The sequence below is a fragment of the Nelumbo lutea genome, chromosome 4, assembly GCF_056320005.1.
Source record: "Nelumbo lutea isolate HS-2025 chromosome 4, American lotus-T2T, whole genome shotgun sequence".
NCBI classification, from domain to species: Eukaryota; Viridiplantae; Streptophyta; class Magnoliopsida; order Proteales; family Nelumbonaceae; genus Nelumbo; species Nelumbo lutea.
The window spans coordinates 100,064,387-100,086,846 of NC_142687.1; the positions used below are offsets into that span (position 1 = coordinate 100,064,387).

Here is a 22,460-nt window from a genome sequence, read left to right on the forward strand (position 1 = left end):
AATCTCAAATTTAGAAGCAAGGAATGACTTTAACTGAGAGATACCTATGATATAATCACCTATCACAACAATGTCATCAACATATACTATCAACATTGTTACTCTATCATCAACTCTTCTAATAAATAAGGTGTGGTCAGCCTGAGATTGAGAAAAACCAATCTTTAAGATGGCATTCCTGAACCTATCAAACCATGCTCTTGGAGATCGCTTTAGCCCATACAAAGACTTCTTCAAGTGGCACACTTTTCCATCACTGTTAGGAAAACTTACCCCAGGTGGTAAGTCCATATGCATTTCCTCTTGTAAGTCCCCATTAAGAAAGGCATTCTTTACATCCATTTGATATCAAGGCCACGAGTAATGGGCAGCAAGAGACATGATCCCACAAATAGAGTTCATTTTAGCAACTAGAGCAAAGGTTTCCAAATAATCAAGGCCATAAGTGTATCCTTTGGCTACAATCCGAGCTTTTATCTTTCAATTGAGCCATCTGCCTTGTGATTAACAATATAAACCCACTTACACCTAATAGGAATCTTATCTTTGGGGCAAGGAACAACCTCCCAAGTCTGGTTCTTTATTAGGGCCTCCATTTCTTGGTTCATAGCTTCCTTCCAGTGGGGGCAATGCATTGCCTCTATAACACTAAATGCAGAGAATGTTGTTCTTAATTATGAACTCTAAATTCTGAAAACTATCAAATATCCATTTTGACCCCATATATGAGAGTTTTTGTTTGTCTTTTTGGGGGTATCATTGGAAAACAAAAAGTTGTATGATTGCACTTTAAGAGATAAGAGGAAACAAACCACCAATTTTCTCTTAAAGTTAAAAGATTCCTCCTAAGAGATAAGAGTTAACAGGAAACGAACAGGCCCTAAGCTCACTCCTCAATCTGCCATGTGTGCCTTTATGGGATACAACTCCAACCACAAAGGATTTCTTTGCAATGATCCTCAAGCTCGTCAAGTCAAGATATATAGAAATGTTGAATTTCTTAAAAATATCTCCTTTTTTAGTCATTTTGCAAAGCGTCCTGCTCCTTTCTTGGTTTTGTGCTCCTTTGATATTGTAGGTTCTTTGGACTCCTAATCAATTCTTGTTCCATCTCTCATTCAGTATGTCAAAAGGTGTTATCTGCTCAAGAACCTACAGACCCAACTCCAACACTACTGGTTCAAGATCCCTCCTTTGACACTGTAAGTTCTCTTCCTACCTCTTCTTTTGATGCCTTACCCTCTTCTCCACTACCATTATGTTGTTCCACTCGTGTTTATAAGCCTCCTAACAGCTAGGGTTTCTCTCCACCCCATAGCTCATTTTCTACTATTTTGTCATCGACAAAGATTACTAAGACTTACTAGCAAGCTATGGCTGTTCCACATTGGAAAGAAGCTATGAATGTTGAAATTCAGGTTCAGGACCTCTTAGAAAATGATACTTGGGATTTGATTCTTGATCCTCCTGATGCTTCTATTATTGGCACCAGATGGGTCTACTCTGCAAAATTGAATTCTAATGGCAGCCTTGATAGGTACAAGGCCCGTTTGGTGGCACAAGGATACAGATAAGAGTATGACATTGATATAGAGGAGTCATTTGCTCTTGTTGCCAAGATGACCATAGTTCACATTTGTGCTTGCCATCTTAGTTGTCAAACAATGGGACATCCATCAAATGGATGTCAAGAATGCTTTTCTACATAGACATTTGGAGGAGACAGTGTTTATGAAATCCCCTCCAGGATATTGTGATGATCCAACCATGGTCTGTCGTTTGAAGAGATCTCCATATGGACTCAAACAAGCTCACAAAGCTTGGTTTGAGAGATTCCATTCCGTTATAACAGATGCTGACTTTATTCAAAGTCCTTAAGATTATTAACTCTTTATCCTCACTCAGCAATAGGGTATTACTCTTTGCTTTTCTACGTGGATGACATTCTTATATTGGAGATGATCTTCAGGGTATAACTCATGTGAAGGGTCTCCTTGATAAGACCTTGAAGATGAATGATCTTGGTTTTCTTACATATTTCTTAGGCTTGGAGGTAACTCCTTTTTGGGGTTATTTTGTCAACCAGCAGAAGTATGGTACAAACTTAGTCACATTGGTTCATCTTACAAATGATAAGCAGGTTGACACACCACTTAAGATCAATTTGAAGCTTTCTAAAGATGATGGTGAACCTTTTACAGATGCTACATTATATCGGTAGCTTATGGGTAGTCTTATTTATCTTACTCGTCCTGATATCTCCTATGTTGTCCAAGTGGTTAGGTAGTTTCTCCTTTCTCCTCAACAACCACATATACCCATTGTCCTTCTGATTATTAAATAGCTTCGTGGTACTTTGTCTCATGGACTATTTTTCTCATTGTCATCTTCTTTGGACTTATCTACTTATGCTAATGTTGACTAGGCAAGGTGCCCAGACACTCAAAGGTCTACACCAAGATGGTATGCTTTCTTGGGTGATTCTCTTGTTTCATAGAAGTGCAAGAAGCAACAAACAATATCTAATTCTCTACTGAAGCAGAGTATCACACTATGTCATCTATTTGTAGTGAGATTGCATGGTTAAAAGCTCTTCTTCAGGACCTACGTATTCCAACCTCTCATCTGGTTCTTATCCATGTTGATAATGTTAGTTCAATCAAGATTGCCTTAAATCCTGTGTTCCATGAATGTACAAAGCACATTGAGATTGATTGCCATTTTATTCAAGATCAGTTTCTTGTAGGCCAAATTTCCCTTCCTCATATCTGTTCTGGACTTCAGCATAAAAACATCTTCACCAAAGCTATAACTTGTCCTCAACACAAATTTCTAGCTGACAAACCAACGCTTCTTTCTTGGCATTAGTTTGAAGGGGGTGTAAAGAGAAGGGCTGATCTCTTGCTTTTCTTATTTGGGAGTATCTTTTTTTTGTCTATCCTATCTACCATACCCCTGTATATTTCTCTTGTTAGTTCTTATATTCTTTCTTGAACTAGAGAAGGGCACAATGGTCCTTTATCACCGATTGTATTTCATTAGTATATAAAATATCTTGTTTTGGCATGTGATACACAAGACACACACCCCACAAAAATGTTCTCTCTTCTGTACGAATCCAAGTTGTCAGCCAGTGCCATCATACCAGCCTTAATATTGTTCCAACAAATTTTGTAGAAAGATAAGTTGAACCCATTTGGCCCAGGTTCCTTATCACCCGTCATTACATTAATTTCCCCCTAAACCTCATCCTCAACAAACTCTCTATCTAAATCAGTTCATCATATCCCCAATTTTGTCAAATTCCATATGAGCCAAAAAACACTTCTTACTTGGGGTAGATTTGAACAAACTTTTATAAAACATTCTACTTGTTTCCACAATCACTTTTTGATCATCAATCACCCTATCGTCTTTCTCCTTTCTTGAACTAGAGAAAGGCACAATGGTCCTTTATCACCGATTGTATTTCATTAGTATATAAAATATCTTGTTTGGGCATGTGATACACAAGAGACACACCCCACAAAACTGTTCTCTCTTCTGTACGAACCCAAGTTGGCAGCCAGTGCCATCATACCAGCCTTAATATTGTTCCAACTAGTTTTGTAGAAAGATAAGTTGAACCCATCTGGCCTAGGTTCCTTATCACCCTTCATTACATTAATTTCCCCCTAAACCTCATCCTCAACAAACTCTCTATCAAAATCAGTCCATCATATCTCCAATTTTGTCAAATTCCATATGAGCCAAATAACACTTCTTACTTGGGGTAGTTTTGAACAAACTTTTATAAAGCATTCTACTTGTTTCCACAATCACTTTTTGATCATCAATCACCCTATCGTCTTTCTCCAGCCATAAAATGAAATTTCTTCTTCTATTTCTGGTTGCCGCCTGAAAAAATGAAGTACTTTTGTCACCTTTCAGCCATAATGCTCTTGATTTTTGTCTCCAAATAACCTCTTCAGAATGAACCACCTTTTCTAGCTCCTCTTTCAACTCTGCTCCCTCCTTTCTGCCTTCTCTTGATAGGTTATTTTCTTTTTCCATCCTATCCAGATTTACCATTTTCTCTTGGAATGGAATCTATGATGGATTGGGTGGTGAAATCCTGGAATTCAGGGCTTTGATTTGGTATAATTGGGTATCTCGTGGCTATAATCAGGATTGTTGGTTTGATTTAATGGTATCCGTATGGAGGAGGGCTGATCTAGATCGTTGGATTAGAACCTAGCAGTTTTAAGGATTGATTTAAGGGATCCTATGTTAAGATTTGGTTTCTTATGGTTTCCAAGTGTTCTAAAGCGACAAGAGCAGTCTGATTGGGTGTTTGGGGTGTTTGGCATTCCTTGCTCAGATCTTTGATTTTTGGGAACTTAAGGAAGTTTGGTGGGTTTTCTGGTTTTCAAGGTTTTGGTAGGGTGAAGGGAAAGAACCAAGCAAAAATTGGGTGCTGGAAACTATATATCAATTTATAAGTAGTAAAATGCTCAACAAAAGAAGGAAATGATAAAACATGACTCTAACTTAAGCAACATGAAATGTATGATTCATTAATGTGCGCAAAATAAGTAACTTTAGAAAGAAACATCCAAAATCAAATAAAAACTCAAATTTATCAACATAAGGGTGGCCATGGCCAAGGCGTTTATACCAAAGATACCACACATTATTTTAACAATCATTGAACTAGGAGTAGTAGAAAACAAACACGATGGAGTGGAAGGATCTTATGTCTTCTCAAATTCCAAGGCAAACAGCAAACCCAGCTTATGCCCTTGGTCCTGAATCAAACAACCATCACAAGAGAAAGAAACAATGTTACCATCTTCGACCAATTGACCAACATAAATTAAATTAGTAGTATGTTTAGGAAAAAGAAAAGTTTAAGGAAGGTGGAATTGTTTACATCCAATGATTTCAAGTTTTTTACCATTAGCAATAATGATATGTTTATTGAGTAAGGTTTAAGAGGCTGACCAGAATATGTCCTTGTCATGTGATTAGAGGCACCAGAATCGATTTACCCAAAGATTATTGGGAGAGGAACAACATTAATATGACAACTCACCAAATAGACTAATGGATAAAAACACAAAGGAAATGGCTTTAGCTACCAATATCATCATCTTCTTTTTAGTAACTACACTTGAAGACCCGCCCTTAACTGAAGTGGAGGTGGAAGTGGAAGAAATTGTATTACCTTCTGACCCCTCTATAGTAGTTTGATAGGCTCTATGCCAATTTTTCTTTAAATTGGATCCATTTCACTTAGGCAACCAAGTAGGAAATCAGTTATTATGTGCCGTTGCTGCTTACAATAGGTACACATGTTCTTCTAACAGTGAGAAACCACGTGACCATATTTCTTAGATTCACAACACTACACTTGGGATAAATCCTTCTTTGGATTTGACTTATTTGGAAGGACTATGGCTTCAACCTCAAAATCTTGCTTCCCATTAATAGTGGACTGGGTGATCAACCTTGTTTCTTCCCTTAGGAGTTCTCCCAAGATTGCATCCAAGCTAGGAATGGTATCCCTGCTAAGAAAATTTGATCTAATCACCTTAAGGTCTCAAATGCATAATCTTCCTCCTATCAAAGTGTTCTTTCATAACTTTGATGCAACAGATGAAGTTTCACTCAAGCATACTAGTTCATTCAGTCCACCATGGAAGAGATGAGGGATAATCTTGTCTTTTTATCTTTATTGGCTCTCTAGGAGCACCATTGTATTATGCATCTTGTATATTAGATAATTGTAACTTATTTGTATTTACTTCTTTATGATAGAACAGAATGGTCCTTTCATTCCATTAATATAAATATTCTGTTTCTAGGTGTTATTCTCATTTTTCTAACACATCTCTTCCTCTTCCTCTCTTGTTTCTCTCTTGTTCAATCTGACTATAACATGGTATCAAAGCAGGTCCGGTGTTGGAATCAGTTTGGAGAATTAATCAAGTTACTATTCACAATTATTGCTCATGGCTACTGTTCACGCAAAGTCTGTGGTACTTGAACTTATGATTTGACCTAACTATTCCTCTTGGACTGATCACCTTTTAGGTTTTCTCTGATAAAAGAAGAATCAGATTCTTCTCTGTTCGTGGAGTGCTACCAAGGTTCTTTCAATCAGCCCCACCTGATATTTTCCTCTACCTGCACAACCAGGTTTGAGGTTTCTCTTTTTCTTCACCTCAGAGGTGTAGGATCCTACTGAAAACATAGATTTTGGATCATCAAAACCTACTTTATCTACTGTACCTTGCTGTTCTTGAATAGGATCAGATTTGGGAGGGTTTTGATCCTTCTCTTGGGGTGACAACCTGCTACAGTTACCTTTTTTTATCAGTGACCAGACCTGTTGCGTGGCTTATTTCCTTTGCTGTGGTTGCTAATTCCTTTCAGCTATTTAGTTTTACTTTCAGAGTTCCATCCTATACCTGCTTGGCGTTAGTCTTCTCTAGGGACTTTCTCAATCTGACTGGAAGGTGTTTGCTGAAAGTTTGAATTTCTATTCAGTTCCATTTTGTGAGTCTACTGAATGATTATTGAAGTTGATAAACTATTATCTTGCTGTTGTTTTTTTTGTTTCATTGATTGAACCTCTGCTGTTATGGATTTGGAAAGGACTGATGTTCTCCTTATTAAGTTCAGTGGAACTAATTATGCCTTGTGGAAGTTTCACTTCTAGTTTCATGTTGTGGAAAAGGGACTAAAGATGCAAAAGCTCGACAACAGTGGAAAATTGGTAATGCTAAGATTGCTTCATAGATTATTGGATCAAATGAAGTTTTACATTGCTATTACCATCTGTGGGTATCAGACTGCATATGTATTAGTACCTTGAAAAGAAATATCAACCCCATATTTCATGGCAATATCAAATAAAGGATGATATATTTTCTTATCGTCAAGGAGAGAGGAAAATTCAATAATGCTATTCAGAGTTCATTAACCTATGGACTCAATAGGAGTTAGTGCATTTGGCAGAGAATCTTTTAGCTTGTTATGTAAAATTCATGAAGACACACTTTGACAGACAGAAGATTATGCATTTCTTAATGCATTTTAGACCTAAATTTGAAGTTGTTAGCTTCAATATTTTCAATAGGGAGAACCTACTAGATCTATACTATTCTTAGGGTGCTGTTGACAGAGGAAACCAGGTTGGTCACTCCTGATTGGAAGAGGGACACTAATTTTAATATTGTCTTTCTTGCAATTAAATCTAAGGGTAAGAAAGATTTCTCTCAAGTCCAGTGCTACAAACGAAAAGAATTTGTTCATGTGCATTCACACTACAAGAAGAAAAATACTTGCACTTACTGTAACTTCTAAGCAACAGAGATACATTATCATCAAATGTCCTACTTGTCCACCAGAGGGAGGTGTACCTAGTTAGAAGAAAGGGTAACATAAAGATTATCAAACTTCCATAGAAGACTCAGATACAACATCTCATCCAATTCTATATCTGCAATTGAAGATGCTTCCAGTGCTATGACAGAGGAAAGGATTCTTGAACTAACCATATGATGTGGGCCTCATTTGGTCAGCCACCTAAACCTCATCCTTTAAATAAGCACATTTTTACTACTAATGGTGATAAACTTGATATTCTTGGTCGTGATGATCTTTTTTGTCTACCACAAAATCCTCATATTTTTCACCTACTGAAAACATTGTTTGTTCATAAACTTGCTACCAACTTAATTTTTGTTGGTCAACTTGTTGAAGATAGTAACATTGTCTCTTTCTCACATGATGGTTGCTCAATATAGGACCAGTGTATAAAGAATAGGGTATTTTTGTCATTTTATCTCTTGTTGCATGTATACCATTGGGCTTATAACCTATGGGTAGAGTTGCACAGACCTGTATTTAATCTTAGACCAACTGAACAGACTCTCTCCTCAGTTACTCAATCTCTTTCTCTCTTTCTCTTGCTCCAATACCAAGTCAGTTCAAGCAAGAGAAAGAAAGAAAGAGGAGTAATAGAGAAGAGAGACTATTTTAGTTGGTTGGTCTATTCTGTGAAACTTAAATCAGATGGTACTTTGGAATAAAGCTTGCTTAGTTTCTCAAGGTTACAAGCAAGAATATGACATTGACTATGATGAGACTTTTGCTGATGTTGCTTAGATGATGATTGTCCATTTTCTTCTGGCTATCACTGCAGTTAAATAATGGATTCTTCTTCGGATTATCTTCATCTGTTATGCTAAGGGAGCATTGTCACATGGACTCTTCTTCTCATCCTCTTCAACTATGTTGCTTAGAGCTTATGCTGATGCTGACTTGGTAGGTTGTCCTGACACTCGCCCTTCTACTACTAGTTGGTGTATTTTTCTAGGAGATTCCTTAGTCTCTTGGAAATGCAAGAAGCAACAAATTGTTTCTAAGTCATTTATTGAAGCGAAATATAGAGCAATGTCATCTGTATGTAGTGAGATAATTTGGCTCAAAGCTCTACTTTGTGATATGGATATTGATCACTCATTTGCCATTCCACTCTTTGTTGATAACATGAGTGCTATCAAGATCGTATCCAACCTTGTCTTCTATGAGCATACAAAACACATTGAGATGGATTGCCATTTCATCAAGGATTTCCTTCTTGTCGGTCACATCTTTCTCCCACATGTCTCTTCTAGCTTGTAGCTGGCTGATTTCTTTGCCAAAGCCATGACTAGGACCAGACATATTATGGACAAACTGATGCTTGTTCCTCAACATCAATTTGAGAGGGGAGCGTAGAGAAGAGGGGTAGTTTTGTCATTTTATCTCTTCTTGTATGTATACTATTGAGTTTATACTCTATAGGTTGAGTTGTACAAACCTGTATCTTGTACTTCATCTCTTTTGTAAGGATAATTTTGTCCATTTACTATTATTAATATAAATGCATCATTTTTGGGTTGGGTTGACTAAAAGAGACTAACCAAACAGTCTCTCTTCTCTTTTACTCCATCTCTTTCTCTTGCTCAAATTGACACAACACACTGGGAGAGGTGTAGACAAGATCGATTATTTGCTCTAGAAATTAAGAAGCACCAGGATCCATCCTCTTATAGCTCTTGTTTTCTTTCTAATGTTTATAGTTTTGAGACTGCTAATCATAATAAGTTGTGACACTTGTGGCATAGACAACTTGGTCATCCTTTTGCTACAAAACTAGGTTACTTGTTTGCTTTTGGTTGTTTACGTTCTTTTGTTGCCTCTTTTAAATTATTTGTTGTTTGAGTAAGAATCATGTTTTACCTTCTAATTCTGCTCAACACGCAACCATACCTTTTTAACTAGATGTTTGGTCATCTCCGATTACCTCATGGTTGGATTTTAAATATTTTGTTATTTTTACTGATGATTGCACTCATTATATCTGGATTTATATCCTTTGCAAGAAATCAAAGATATTTCCCACTTTCAAACTCCTTGCACTTGTAGAATTGTACTTTGGACAAGTCCTTAGTGTCTAGCTTCATACCTTTGTGTGCAATAAATGCAGTGTTGGACTAGATGTAACTAATTTTCCTTCAATACTTGCTGCATTTAGGATTCTAGTCTCCTCCCTAAGTCGTTCTCTCCCAACACTTAGTTGAAATCTGGAAGAGTTCCTCTGCATAAAATATTAAATTTTATTATCTCATGTTCAGATCCAAGTCTCATGAGAAACTAATTCACCTTCCTCTTCCCAAAGTGCTTCTAAAGACACTTAACACACTTTGAAGAATCAAAACGATTAATAGGAACCAACTCATATTCTGCCAACAAGTAGAAACCAAACATAATACTCCTGTATTCTTTTATCTCCCTAAAAATAAGAAAATATCTTTGATTCAATCTGATATTGTCTTGACATATTGGACTGGTGATGGACTCTCTTCAAGTAAGAATACATTTCATAAGTTGTCTGCATCCTCCTCATAGGTACTGCAATGTTAGACTAAATCAAACTAAGAATCCTGGAAGCAGAAGTTGAATAAGTCATAAATCTTAGGTGTATCCTACAATGGTTCGAGGCAATATCAAGTCTGAAAATAAATTTGCATAAAAGTGAAATGATACCTACGGAGGAGGTTCCTAAAATGGAAGAGTTGGCCAACATTATTGAGAGTAAAGTGTGTAGCCTGCTCACCATTTATTTGGCCCTACCTCTAGGGGCTAAATGCACAGAAAGGCAATTCAGAATCCAGTATTTGATAGGACGGAGAGGAAGTTAGCCACATGGAAATCAAAATATTTCCATGGGGGAAAAATTTACAGTCCTAAATAGTGCTCTATCTCAATTGCAAACCTTTTTTTCATATGCCAACAGAGGTAGCTGATAGGTTAGAGACTGCAAAGAAAGTTCTTTTATAGAGGAAAGGAGGGTAATAAGATCCATTTTGTTGACTGGGATCAAGTCTGTAAGCATCAAAATCAGGAGGAATTGAGGGTTAAAAAGCTGAGGGTGATGAATCAGACCATAATTGGCAAATGATTTTGGAGATTCAATGCCCAGCCGAATGGAAGTTATGGCTGCTCCATTTGGAGAGGTTCCAAGAAAAATTCCAGCAGGGTGTGGCCCTTAAAGTTGGCTCCAAGGATAGCTTTTGAAAAGACAGCTAGTATGAAGGAAAAGCTCTAATGAATAGATTTTTGAGTCTTTTGTGCTAGCAGATAACAGAGATGCAAGGGCGGCAGATTTATATGAAGTTGTTGATGGTAGGGTCATGTGGAGCCTCTCCTTTAGGAGGCTTTTCAATGATTGGGGAATAGAAGAGATGGAATATTTAATTGAAATGCTAAACTGCAATCCCGCCAACCAAGTGAGGCTGATGTAAGAAAATGGAGATTGGATGCATTTGGAAGTTTCACAGTCCAATCCTTCTACAAGAAGCTTTTTGAAGAGGTGGATTTGGGCTTACCACACTAGCAGATTCAGATTTGTTATATCCCCTTTAAGGTGACTTTCTTGATGTGAACAGCAGTTCTGAATAAATTCCCTGCTGCAGATGGCCCGTTAAGAAGAGGGTTGCAGATCACAGATAAAAGATGCGTGCTTTGTGGAATGGACACAAAATAACAGATCATTTAATCAATCACTGCCTCATGGCTATAGAGTTATATAATCATTTTTGTGAAGGTTTTAACCTCTGCTGGCACTTTCATAGGTCATTGAGTGGCCACCTGCAAAGTTGGCAAGTAGAAGGATTAAATAAAAGAGGTAAGACATTATGGAGAACAATCACAGAATCTATTACATGGGGTGTTTTGAGGGAAACAAACCAGCGGATTTTTGAGACCTATAGGGCAGGATGGTTGGACTGATTCATTCCTGGTTATCATTGAATGACAGTTTCAAGGACATCCCCCACCATGGTTATTGTAAATTAGTTTTTGGACATTTGTATTTCCGGGTGGATGGATCCCCCAAGCTGTTGTAACTTTTAGCATGATTGTTTTATTTTTGTAAATTTGTTTTATTAAGGGAGTTTCTGTAGGGTTAATCTAGTTATTTTTTGGCTGTGCTGCACTGTGTACAGTGGCTCACTGTACATCTAATCTCCTGTACATGTTTGATACATAATATCAATAAATACTTCACTTTTTTTCTTCTTAGAGAGAGAGAAAGAGACAAAAATTATGGGACATTGCCCCTTTCATTAAGCTTTATACTAATGTACATAGAATTACAATCAAGCCCTCCATTAGTATAAAACATAAACTTGGACAGATTTTCCCTTAAATAAGCCATTAGAGTTTCAAAAAATATTATTCTGAAGACACCCAGAATAGAGGGTTACTAAAATAACTACACAGAGTAATGCAACTAAACTAAGATGGTGAATACTTGAAAACCTATGGAGTCTCCCCACCTAAGTTGCCACATTAAAAATTACTAATACATTTAGATCTATTAACAGGATATACAAAAACAAAGATCAAGAAAAAAGATGCCAGAAATTCATTGTGGACAGCTAAAAATGCAAAAAGCTGAAACCATGAAATCAGGTACGAATAATTCATATATACCTTTTAATTGATGATACAACAAATATAAAAAAGAAAAGCCAACTCCCAGTATCTGTTTAACAACAATATTGTTTTTTCAAAACGTTTGTGTTGGATGCCACAACTTCTACTTTGAAAAGCTTTGTTATTATATATCCCTTTCTCTCAGGCACTGAATATTATTTTATTCTTTTCATGTCCATAAGACTTATTGAACATACTCCTATATTTCAAGGTTGAATGCCCTACATCATTTTCCAAACATATATTATAAATATAAGAAATAAGCTGTATGGATTTACTGTAGCCAGCATGTTATACAAAACATCAACATCCATGTTACCTAACCAATCTTCACATTTCCAAAATGTCAAAATATTTGTATCACTGGTTTCTTGACCAGTTATAATCAGAATTACATTCTAACACTTTCACATAAACTTATATCTGGATAAAAACCATCAACATAAAGTAATAATTCTGAAAATGCAACATCGCAAAGAACCCTTGCAATAGTGTCAGTTTCATAAGAGCACTCAACCATCTGATTGTGCTGATCCTCCAGATTTAGTGTTAATAGGCATAGATGGCATGAGTATGGACTGGTGTGGGTACTGGTGTTATTAAGGCTTCAAAAATACAGCATTAGTGGCTAATTTTGTTAACTTATTTTTAGGGCCACTCAGATTACATTATATCTCTTTCCCTCAGAATCCCACAGTTAAGCGCTCCAGCACAAATTCTGTCTTGTGTCTCTTCACAGTGACAAAACTCTTCCCATAAAACCTTAAAAATGTATACAGAGTTATGGACCAAATCATGTAAAAATAACATAAATCTAGTCAAAATGGAAAACATATCATACCTCTTCGTTGTCTGTAACCACCATTGATCTGTAAAATGTTTCTGGATGAATTGCTTTGAAAAATGAGTCAACCTGTTCTTTATGAGTTTGACCTTCAACTGGAGGTATATCCCTAACAAGAATTGTAAATTGCTCTGCTTTCACGTCTGCAGCCATAAAAGCAGTGGCTCTCAGCTCAGATACATGTGTGTACCCCCTCCATAACATGTAAAATGTAACAAATGAAACCCAGTAGGTGCCTAAAAAGAATGCCCACAACCTTGGACTTCTTGCCTGGAAATAAATGCATAAGAACACATGAACAATCAAAATTGAAGGAAACATGACAAAATTTCATTAAACAATGGCACATTATAGCTCAAATGTCACCAGGCCACCATATAAAATACAGCCTTGTACAGCAACACCAAGCATCACAGAAACCAACTAAAACTTCTAATACCATGAATGAGGAACCCCTGGTGTCGGAAACTACAAACAAATCTTCTTGAATTGGTTGGCAAGCAAATATGTTTCTCAAGAACACCACAAGATAGTTAGAAAAATGATTGAATACTGGAGTTTAATGGGAAAAGTTTGCAAACACCAACCTTCTCTGCAGACATTGGTTTTACAAACTTAAGAACCACCAAGCCTAGTTGTCCACTCACCTAGGTGGCCTACAAAAAGCCTAGGTAATGCTTTGGTTAACTGATCAACATAAAGAGAAATGATGGGTAGAACTGCCTTAACAGTTCTCCTCTTTTAGTGTCTAGATGTGACCACTAAAGAGTGATGCTTGGAATTCTGATATTTCCTACTGAATTACCAAACCAGACTTTTCTTCCTAAGAACTTGTCATCACATAGACAGTGAATTGCAAAACAGGGTTATACACATCTTCAGAATGCTCAAGAGAATGGGAAACTAGCAATTTATAGATAAATTTTAGGGTAAATAGCAGATTAGTACCCTGTACTTTGGGGCTAGCCTCACTTTAGCACCCAAACTTCAAACATGCCACTGCAGTACCTGAATTCTCAAAAACTGCCAGTTTAGTCAAAATTGTTAACCGATGTTAGATGGCATGTGAAAGGACACAAATACCCTTTGAGTTTTAAGAGATTATGAAAGCTTCCAAAATGCCTGAATATCAGAGAGCCAAGCTCCTTTATACCCTACAAAATCAGTCTATGTACAGGTGCACAGCTTTATGCTCTTCAGATTGACTGAATGGAAAATCTGTCAACCCCGAGTCTGAACTAAATTCTGTGTTGTTCTGGTTGTTTGAAGGGAAAATTTGGTGACGTTATTTTACCTCATGAAGAATCAAAGCCTCAGAGATTATTTAGTAAAGGAGAAGGAGAAGAAGAGAGGCCAGCAAATGTGCCTTCTATGAATGTAGATGTTTCAGAGTTAAGAAAACTTTCTCCCAATATTTTGGTTGGCCGCTGTGACAGCAAAACCAGGGGAAACATCTATGACCTTATTTGTAGAATTTGTTGCCACTTCTGCAGGAAAAACAAATTGTCTGGTGAAGGTGATTGCAAGCGGTGTGGAAATATTGATCTAGATCATCAGCCATGCTTGGGGAAGACAGATTGCTCAATGTGCCATTCTGATTATGGACCAGCTTCAACGAGCCACAAAAGGAAAAAGACGATCCAAAGAACAATTCAAGGAGACCAAATGATAGAGAGTTGCAGGTTCACTTTATGTGTAGAACTGTAGAACTAATTGGGTGGAAAAAATTTAGGAACAATTTCTGACATGTAACAACGCATTGTAGTATTACATTAGTAGATGATGAATTTGAATCATGTCTTCAGCTTGTTTTCCATTTTAATGGATTTTGGTTGTGGATATGAGGTTTGAGATTATCTCTGTGCTGACTTCAAAGTTTTATACAGTAACCTGGAGCAAAAAGATCAGTAATATTCAATCAAGAATACAAACAAAATACATTAACCATAATCAATCAAGAACACAAATAAAGCAAGCCATGGGCCTTTTGTTGAGGTTAGGTTCTTCTCCAATTGTTGTCATTGGGACTCTTTCTTTGCATAGCAACCCATGAAGAGAAACAAAACTCCATTAGACTTGAACTTTGTTCTCCAAAAGAGTCATTAGACTGAGGAAGAATGCTTCTGAAAGGCTCAATGGGGCCTTGTATACAAGAATATAATACAGTATAACAGTTGAAAGAAGTGTAGCTCATAATTGATACACATCATTTTCTATTGTTTCATCCACAAAAAAAAAGGAGAAGAGAGATCTTTTTTCTTGTATGAAAATAGTTCTAATTTTAAACTTCTAGAACCATTGTTCTGTCAACTTTGATGAGTAAATGAGCAGAACTGACAGAACCAATGAAATTTCTACATCACTGGATGTCTTTCCCCGCAAAAGCTCAGAAGATTGATCTACATAACTAGTCAACCACTAGAAGAGCTTTCTACAGACTATCAGAAGCCTCTCTCACAAAAGTACTCTCAAAGTGTGCACCAGCACTGGAGAATCTTGATTGCAAAAACTTCAATAAACACATTGCTACCTCCTCTGACATTGCCGGAGAAGAGGGGTTTAGATTGTCATTGTTGTATTCTTTCTCCAGTTATTAAATCCATAACAAAGGGGGGTTTAGACAATCAAGGTAAAATGGTCTTGGCTTTTTTAAAAAAAATCAAGTCACAAATGTCCTCATGTGATACCAATAACTGGCAGATTGCTAACAGCAGGTACTAAATTGGCAGTTTTTGGGAGTTCAGGTACTGCAGTGGCACATTTCAAGTTCGGGTACTAAAGTGAGATTAGCCCCAAAGTACAGGGTACTAATCTGCAATTTACTAGATCTAATCTTGGTGAAAAGGTTCTTGGGATCTCCAACATATATAGAATCAATAAATGGGTGTTTTTTTTTTCTTATTGAGAAGGAAAGAACAATAAGGATAAATGAAGCATAAAGGATAAAATATAAATTCATGGAAAAAGCTAAAAGTCTTACTTTAACATTTCCCATGGATATTTTGTCAAGGTTGCTGAAGGTTCCATTGCCAGTGCTCTGATTTGACACACTATCATCAGTTGCAGCAACTGGAAGAAGAACTGGGAGCAGCACAAGCCCAGATAAAACCAATATACCCAAAACTGAAACATTGATTAAGCAGATGAATATTTATAATATCATAGATCTAATTCTAAAAATAAATGAAGTACCAAGAATATAGCATGTCCTCCAACATATTTTCTAAGAATAATTTTAGCATTTTTGAAAACCATGACTCTCTTCTGCTGTGCAGTGGAAGCACTATAACAAAATTGTTGATTCTATAGTACACAGTAGAATATCAGATAAGACCTCTAACATGATCACAGTTTCATCATTGGGAAGGGCTTCTATGTCTTTTTTCTGTCTTCAATTATTCAAAAATTGTGTTTCTCTCTAAATTTCTCTCCTACTGTCCAGATTGGTCTATGTTAAAGGAATATATTCTTTATTCTTTGTTAGCATGTTTCAGCAAGCATGTTCTTTTAACTTTTCGCTCGCTCACCAAAGCTCCAACAACCCCATATTTTCTAATGTTGTTCATTCATTCATCCTAAAAAAGGATATTTTTAAAAGACACTTAAAGTTATAAAAAACTAGAATAAATGCACAAATTTTCAAAAGGTGCGCTTCTGGGATGAAGTGCAAGGCATACAAGGCACACTCCTTTTGAAAGTGTCGTGCCTAGGACCTAGGCAAGGCACATATCCTAAAATGAGCCTCGCCTGTGCACCTAGGCATGCCTCAGGTGCACCTTTTAAATCACTGGTCTTCTCTTGTTCGAACTGCACTTACATGATATCATAGCAGGTTTGATTTCTCTGCTATTATTCTCAGCTTTCCCTCCTCTATTGTGCACCAAATAGGGATTTCTTTTTCTCTATTTGCACTGGTTCTTGGCATCTTCTTGGAGCTGTTTCGATCAGAACAAGGAGATTTGGTTTTTTGAGAAAAGATGTCATTCAGGTTAGTGTTTACATCGTTTCTCTCATTTGGCTTAAGATTTAAAATCTCGTGTCGCCCTAGGCTGTTCCTTCAGCCTATAATTTTGGCGAAACTCGGATTTGGTTTACTAGGATTTCAATCCCTTCTTTAGTTTGATATACCTGTGAACTTTCCTTTTCTGGACTGCCAAGGAATTTTCAGCATCTTTTTGCCTTCCAGTGCTTTTTTTTTATTTAACTTCATTCCTTCTGATGACTTCAAAAAGAGGTGTTGTGCTTCCTATCAAGTTCGATGGGACCAATAATGCTCTATGACAATTTCATTTTCAATTTTATGTTGAGGGAAAAGGTTTGTGGGGGTACATTGATGGCACTACCACCAAGCCAAATGAAGCTGATGTGAAAGGGCTGCAAACTTGGAGGATTAATAATGCCCAAATCGCATCCCAGATTCTTAGTACTATTACTATAGATGTTGCTATCTCTATGATGGGTCTCCAAACAGCCAATGAGATGTATGATTATCTGGAAAAAGTTTATCAACAATCAAACATCTCGAGACATTATCAAATTGAGACAAAACTTCTCATATAGCCAGAGTGAAAGAAAAATCCAGGAGTATTATGCTGGTTTCATTAATCTTTGGACAGAGTATGAATTAGTTCACACAGGAGAGATATCACCAGCCTACTGTATGAATGAGGTGATAATATCAAATATCTTGTGTAGGGACATTGTACCATCTCCTGACAGTATTCTTGGTGAGATCCTTCATGAAGAAACTAAAATGGTTACTCAGGTTTGTATGAATGCAAAGAATGAAGGGGTGGAGATTGTGTCTCTAGTGGTAGATAAGTCCAATCAAAGAAGGATTTATCTAAAGTACAATATTATGAATGTAAGGAATTTGGGCATGTGGTGTCTCATTGTAGGAAGAAGAACATGTGCACCTACTATAAGAATCATGGACATATTATATCCTAATGCCCCACTGGACCACCAAAAGGGGACTATTCTGGAGGAAAGAAAAATCAGCACAGGGCCTATCACACCTCAGTTAAAGGATCAGATGGCATATCATCCTCTACTGTACTGGCAAAGGGAGATGCTCCTAACGTTATGACAAAGGAGAAGATCAAGCAGCTCTGTCCTCTGCGTTTTCTGTTTTCAGCCTGTTTGGTGAGTTTACCTATTATTGTTCTTCACCTAATCATCTCTGTATCATTGATTCTGGCACCTCCAATCATATGATGGGGGAAACTTGTGGTCAATCTTCCTATCCTATTTCTTTACATAAGATATGCTACTGATGATAGGCCACAAAAGTTTAAAAAATGAATCTTCATTCTGTTCTTCCACCTAATTAAATAACTAACTAGAAACAGCAAAAAAAAAAAAAAAAAAAAACACATGAAACAATGTATGAGTAGAGAACAATACCTCTGAGCAGTTTATACTTTAAATTAGTAGTGGACATGAAAAAAAGATACCTTGAGAAACATCAAAAACATTTTCTCTTGGAAAATTATAGACAATAATTTAAAGTACTCGGCATGAAAACCTCACCAAAATGTGAAGACAAGTACTGAAGAGAACACTATTTACTAGAGAAAATGTCCCAACAAAAAACTAGAGAATAGAAAACTAAAGAGTAAAGAAAAGCACTATTAAGTGAATTTTTGAATAAAAATAAGGGCGAATATTAATTGCAATATAATTTTTGTTTCATAGTATTAACTGCGAAAGAAAATGCAGAACGCAGACCTATAATGGTACATAAGTCATAATATCATATGATCTATGTTGGGTACAACTGGTCAAACAAAAAGAAAAAAAAAAAAACTTAGAAACGCCAATAAAGAAAGAACAAAACTTCTAAAGGAAGGGAGTGGGGAAAACAATTAAAAAAAAAAGTCACAAGAAAGTCAAAAATCCAACAAAAAGGAGGGAGTGTAATATATTGCAATTAAAATTTTCAAAAGAACATATAAAAGGTACCAAAAAATGGAACCTCCAAAAACCCGTCCCAGTATAATAGAGTGAAAATGAACAAACAACTTGATGATGAAAAAATCATCACAAAAAGTAATCCATCTAAACTAAAAAACAACAAAAAAATAAGTTAAAATTTCTGACACCACCCAACCTTACAAGTAAACGAAAAACAAATAAACACCAGCAGCACTAAAAGATAAAGAGAGAGGCCTAGAATTAAATATAATCACCATAAATAAAAGAAGAAAAAGAATTATTCAAATCCGTTTAACATAAAAAAAAAAAGATTAAACAAGAAAAAACAGGAAAGTGGAAGAACGAGAGACTAACCGGTATTCAAGAAGACAAAATAAACGGCCGTGTCGATGCCAGACATGGAAATGATATCTGCTTCAGTGGAACACAGAACCTCCCAAATCCAAGTAAATGGGCTCCTCGTCCTTGCACCCTCATAAGGCTCCAAGCCTTTGAGAATCCGATTTGGGTAGTATACAACATCGTTCCCGGGTTTGCTCGAAAGACATGCGAATATCCACATCAACACCACAAATATTAGGAATGAAGTTCCGAGAGACGTCAGAAATGAACTTAAATCCATGCTCCTATTCCCTTGTGCTTCACTTCTTGTTCTACCTCAGCTTTTTCTTCCTTTTTCCGTGGTGGGTGGAACCCAGAAAAGCAGGTTCTCTAAAATCCAAAAACAATAGCCATTGAATTGTTCAATGAAAGCGAGAGCTGCAGAGATCGATGATGATAGTTGTTATTATTATAATACATGTTTTATGGAGAAAGAAAAAAACTGTAGAGATGATTAGCTAGCTGTTCTCAGGTCTTCTTTCATTTATTAGTTTTACCTCTGCAAAAAGAGGCGAGAAGGGAAAAGGAGAGAAAGGGGAAGAAAGGAGATCCGAAGTTCCGAACTGACGAAAGGAAGACGGAGAGAGAGAGAGAGAGTGGTAGGGTGTGGTTGTGATATGATTGTGTGAATGGGTTCAAATTACTGAAATGTCCTCCCTGCTTAACTGTCAAACCACCTAAAATGTCCGAATTGCCGGTAATTTTAATACAAACTGACAGTATTGACCTTAGACGTTGTTTTATATAACATAATGTCCGGTGTCCTGACTCTGGCAGGTAGAACCGAAGTCTCAGGTAACGGTTCTTTCTGTCAGACCCGGTTGGTTGGTTCTTCGGTTCAAACCAGGAAGCAGAGACAAATCGAACCAGAAGGCTATTCTTTTCTGGAAAATAGAAACCGTTCCTTGTCGTTGGGGGCCAAATTGGGTGCAAGGCCGGTCTGGTCTGGTCTGACCCGGTTATTTGTTTTTGATTGTGCACATCAAACTCAAAGGGTGGTTTTGTAAATTACAGGAAACTAAGGCATACCCCTCAGGGGCTACCCTACGAGCTACGACCTAGGAAGCAAAGCTGACAGGTGTTGACATATCTATTCTACTCTCCTGCCAACACGGGACGTTTTGAGTTTTGACCAGTTGACATTCATAAGTTTGTTTTCTTGTTTCAATTGCCGATGACCCCGTCCCCGTGCGTTGACATGGTCAGTTCACTCTTCACTCCACGCGACGGGTTTGGGATCCGCTGCAAACTGCAAATACGTGTGTGAAAAACAGAGAGAAATGAGTCAGGATCTTGTGCTAATAAAACGCGTTCCAACCCTCTACCAATTTGATCTAATCACCGTCGCATTTCATCATAAAAGTGAGATTCATCATGTATGAGATGTGTGGTGTGAAATCTTTGTTGGTAGAGGTTTGAAACCTATTTTATTGGCAGGTGATCCGGATTCGAAAGAAATGCATATATTTTTGCTGAGGTGGCAATTATAAACCACTAACATTGTCTAACACCCCCTACTCCTAGTATTCCTAAACATGGTTACGTGTTTACAATACTTGCATATTGACTCTTGGTTTGGTTAGGAATGGCAATGGAACAAGTTTAGGACAAGGAATCCCCAAATTTTTCTTATCTGAAGACAACCACTTAGAAATACATGGGGTAAATCCCTTAAATTACCCCTAAATTATAGGGCATGGATTAAAACTTCTATCCTATGGAGGCTTTCTCTCGTGAAGATGTAGAAGGATTACTACAATGGCATGTCATCATTAGCTTACAACATCATCATCATTTGGAGATCTGGATACATCCTCATATTATTATTACACTAGTTATGCCAAATACATGCAAATCTTTCATCCCATGCGTTTGAGGGGGCTTGTTAGGGAATGTGATTAGACCCATTTGTGAAGTCTAATTCCAAGCTACCACGTGTCCCTAAATGAAACAATCAAGTAACTTCTTGATGACCCAAACCAGTCCGGACTGTCAATCTAACCGACTGGTCTCACCCAAATGCCTCTAATACGCCTTCACACCGATAAGCATAAATGATGAGAAGCTTAGGTCAGACCTGGCAGTCATCTCCCAACAAGATTAGGACTCCTCGACGAGCACAATGACTCCTCTATAAATAAGTGAGACATCCCTAAAAAAAAAAAAAAACAGTGTGCATATTTTAGCCCTTTCTTGGCTTTCATACCTCGTCTTTTACTTTCCGGTTTGATGTCTCTTTGTGCACTTACTAACTTAAACATCAGAGCAGAGAGTTTTCCCCCAAAGACACCCCAAGACTCTCTATCTTTCTTGCTTGCAAGTGCCTTCAGAAGTTGCTTGGTTCATACGACCTCCTTGGCTCATCTGACTTACAAACTCCTCCATCTCTTCTATCTGTTGCTCAAAGACTTATACACACATTAATAGGGATTCACAAGCCTTGTCTCACTCTTAGCAAGTCTATCTGCAAAGAATTTACCATAAAACCAACAACCCAACCCTCCACAAGCATCGCAAGAGAACCAACCCATCACTTAGGAACAATTCTAGAGTCTTCAACAATGGGTTGACAATGTCTTGTAGCCATGAAGCACCTCAACAACAAGGTCGGGATCCAAAACCCGCTCACCATCCAGATGACCAAGCAAGCAACAACAACTGTAGCCAGAACAATAGCAGTACGATGCTCGGGACGATCCAATAAAAACCCCCTCCAATAATCTTCAGGACTGTCTCAATTATAGACATGCACAACTAGTCCTCAAAAATAGTGCTCAAAGACATGTGAGCTTGACTCTCAGTGATCGATGAAGAAAGAAAAACGTAATTCAACCTTGGACAACAACTCTCTAAGAATCCACTATTCACTGCATATATTCGAGAAGAGCCACTCGCATCCAACTTCAAGACACCAACCATAAAGGCCTACAACGGAAAAAGAAACCCTATAGACCATTTGCAAAACTTTAGGGCCCTCATGCTCTTCTACAACTACTACAGTCCAATCACCTATAGGTCCTTCCAAGCCATGTTCACAGAGGTATCTCAATAGTGGTTTCTAAATTACCACCTGAGTCGATTAGATTGTGGGACCAATTTGCCAACCTGTTCATGAACCATTTTATAAGTAACTTTAGGGCCCTCATGCTCCTTAACAATTACTACAAGTCAATTTTCCGAGCTACATCCATGGGTGTAGCTTGATAGTGGTTTCTATATTACTGCCCAAGTTAATTGGATTGTGAGACCAATTCACCAACCTATT

At 37.3% G+C, this 22,460-nt stretch overlaps 1 protein-coding gene across 2 annotated transcripts in view; it reads right to left on the reverse strand.

Moving 5' to 3' along the window:
- LOC148862181 (CSC1-like protein ERD4) overlaps positions 1–19,784 on the reverse strand; it is a 105,193-nt gene extending 85,409 nt beyond the window's left edge. The window contains exons 1-4 of one of the 2 annotated variants that reach the window (XM_088982979.1): positions 19,693–19,770; positions 19,169–19,573; positions 15,858–16,000; positions 12,875–13,147 (exon numbers count right to left, since the gene is read on the reverse strand). In XM_088982979.1, the coding sequence (XP_088839105.1) occupies positions 12,875–13,147; positions 15,858–16,000; positions 19,169–19,436 (684 nt within the window). In that variant the 5' untranslated portion in view covers positions 19,437–19,573; positions 19,693–19,770. Of the gene's footprint in view, positions 1–12,874; positions 13,148–15,857; positions 16,001–19,168 lie in introns of both variants that reach the window. The other variant, XM_088982980.1, reaches the window with a different exon arrangement.
- Positions 19,785–22,460: the final 2,676 nt, after the last annotated feature.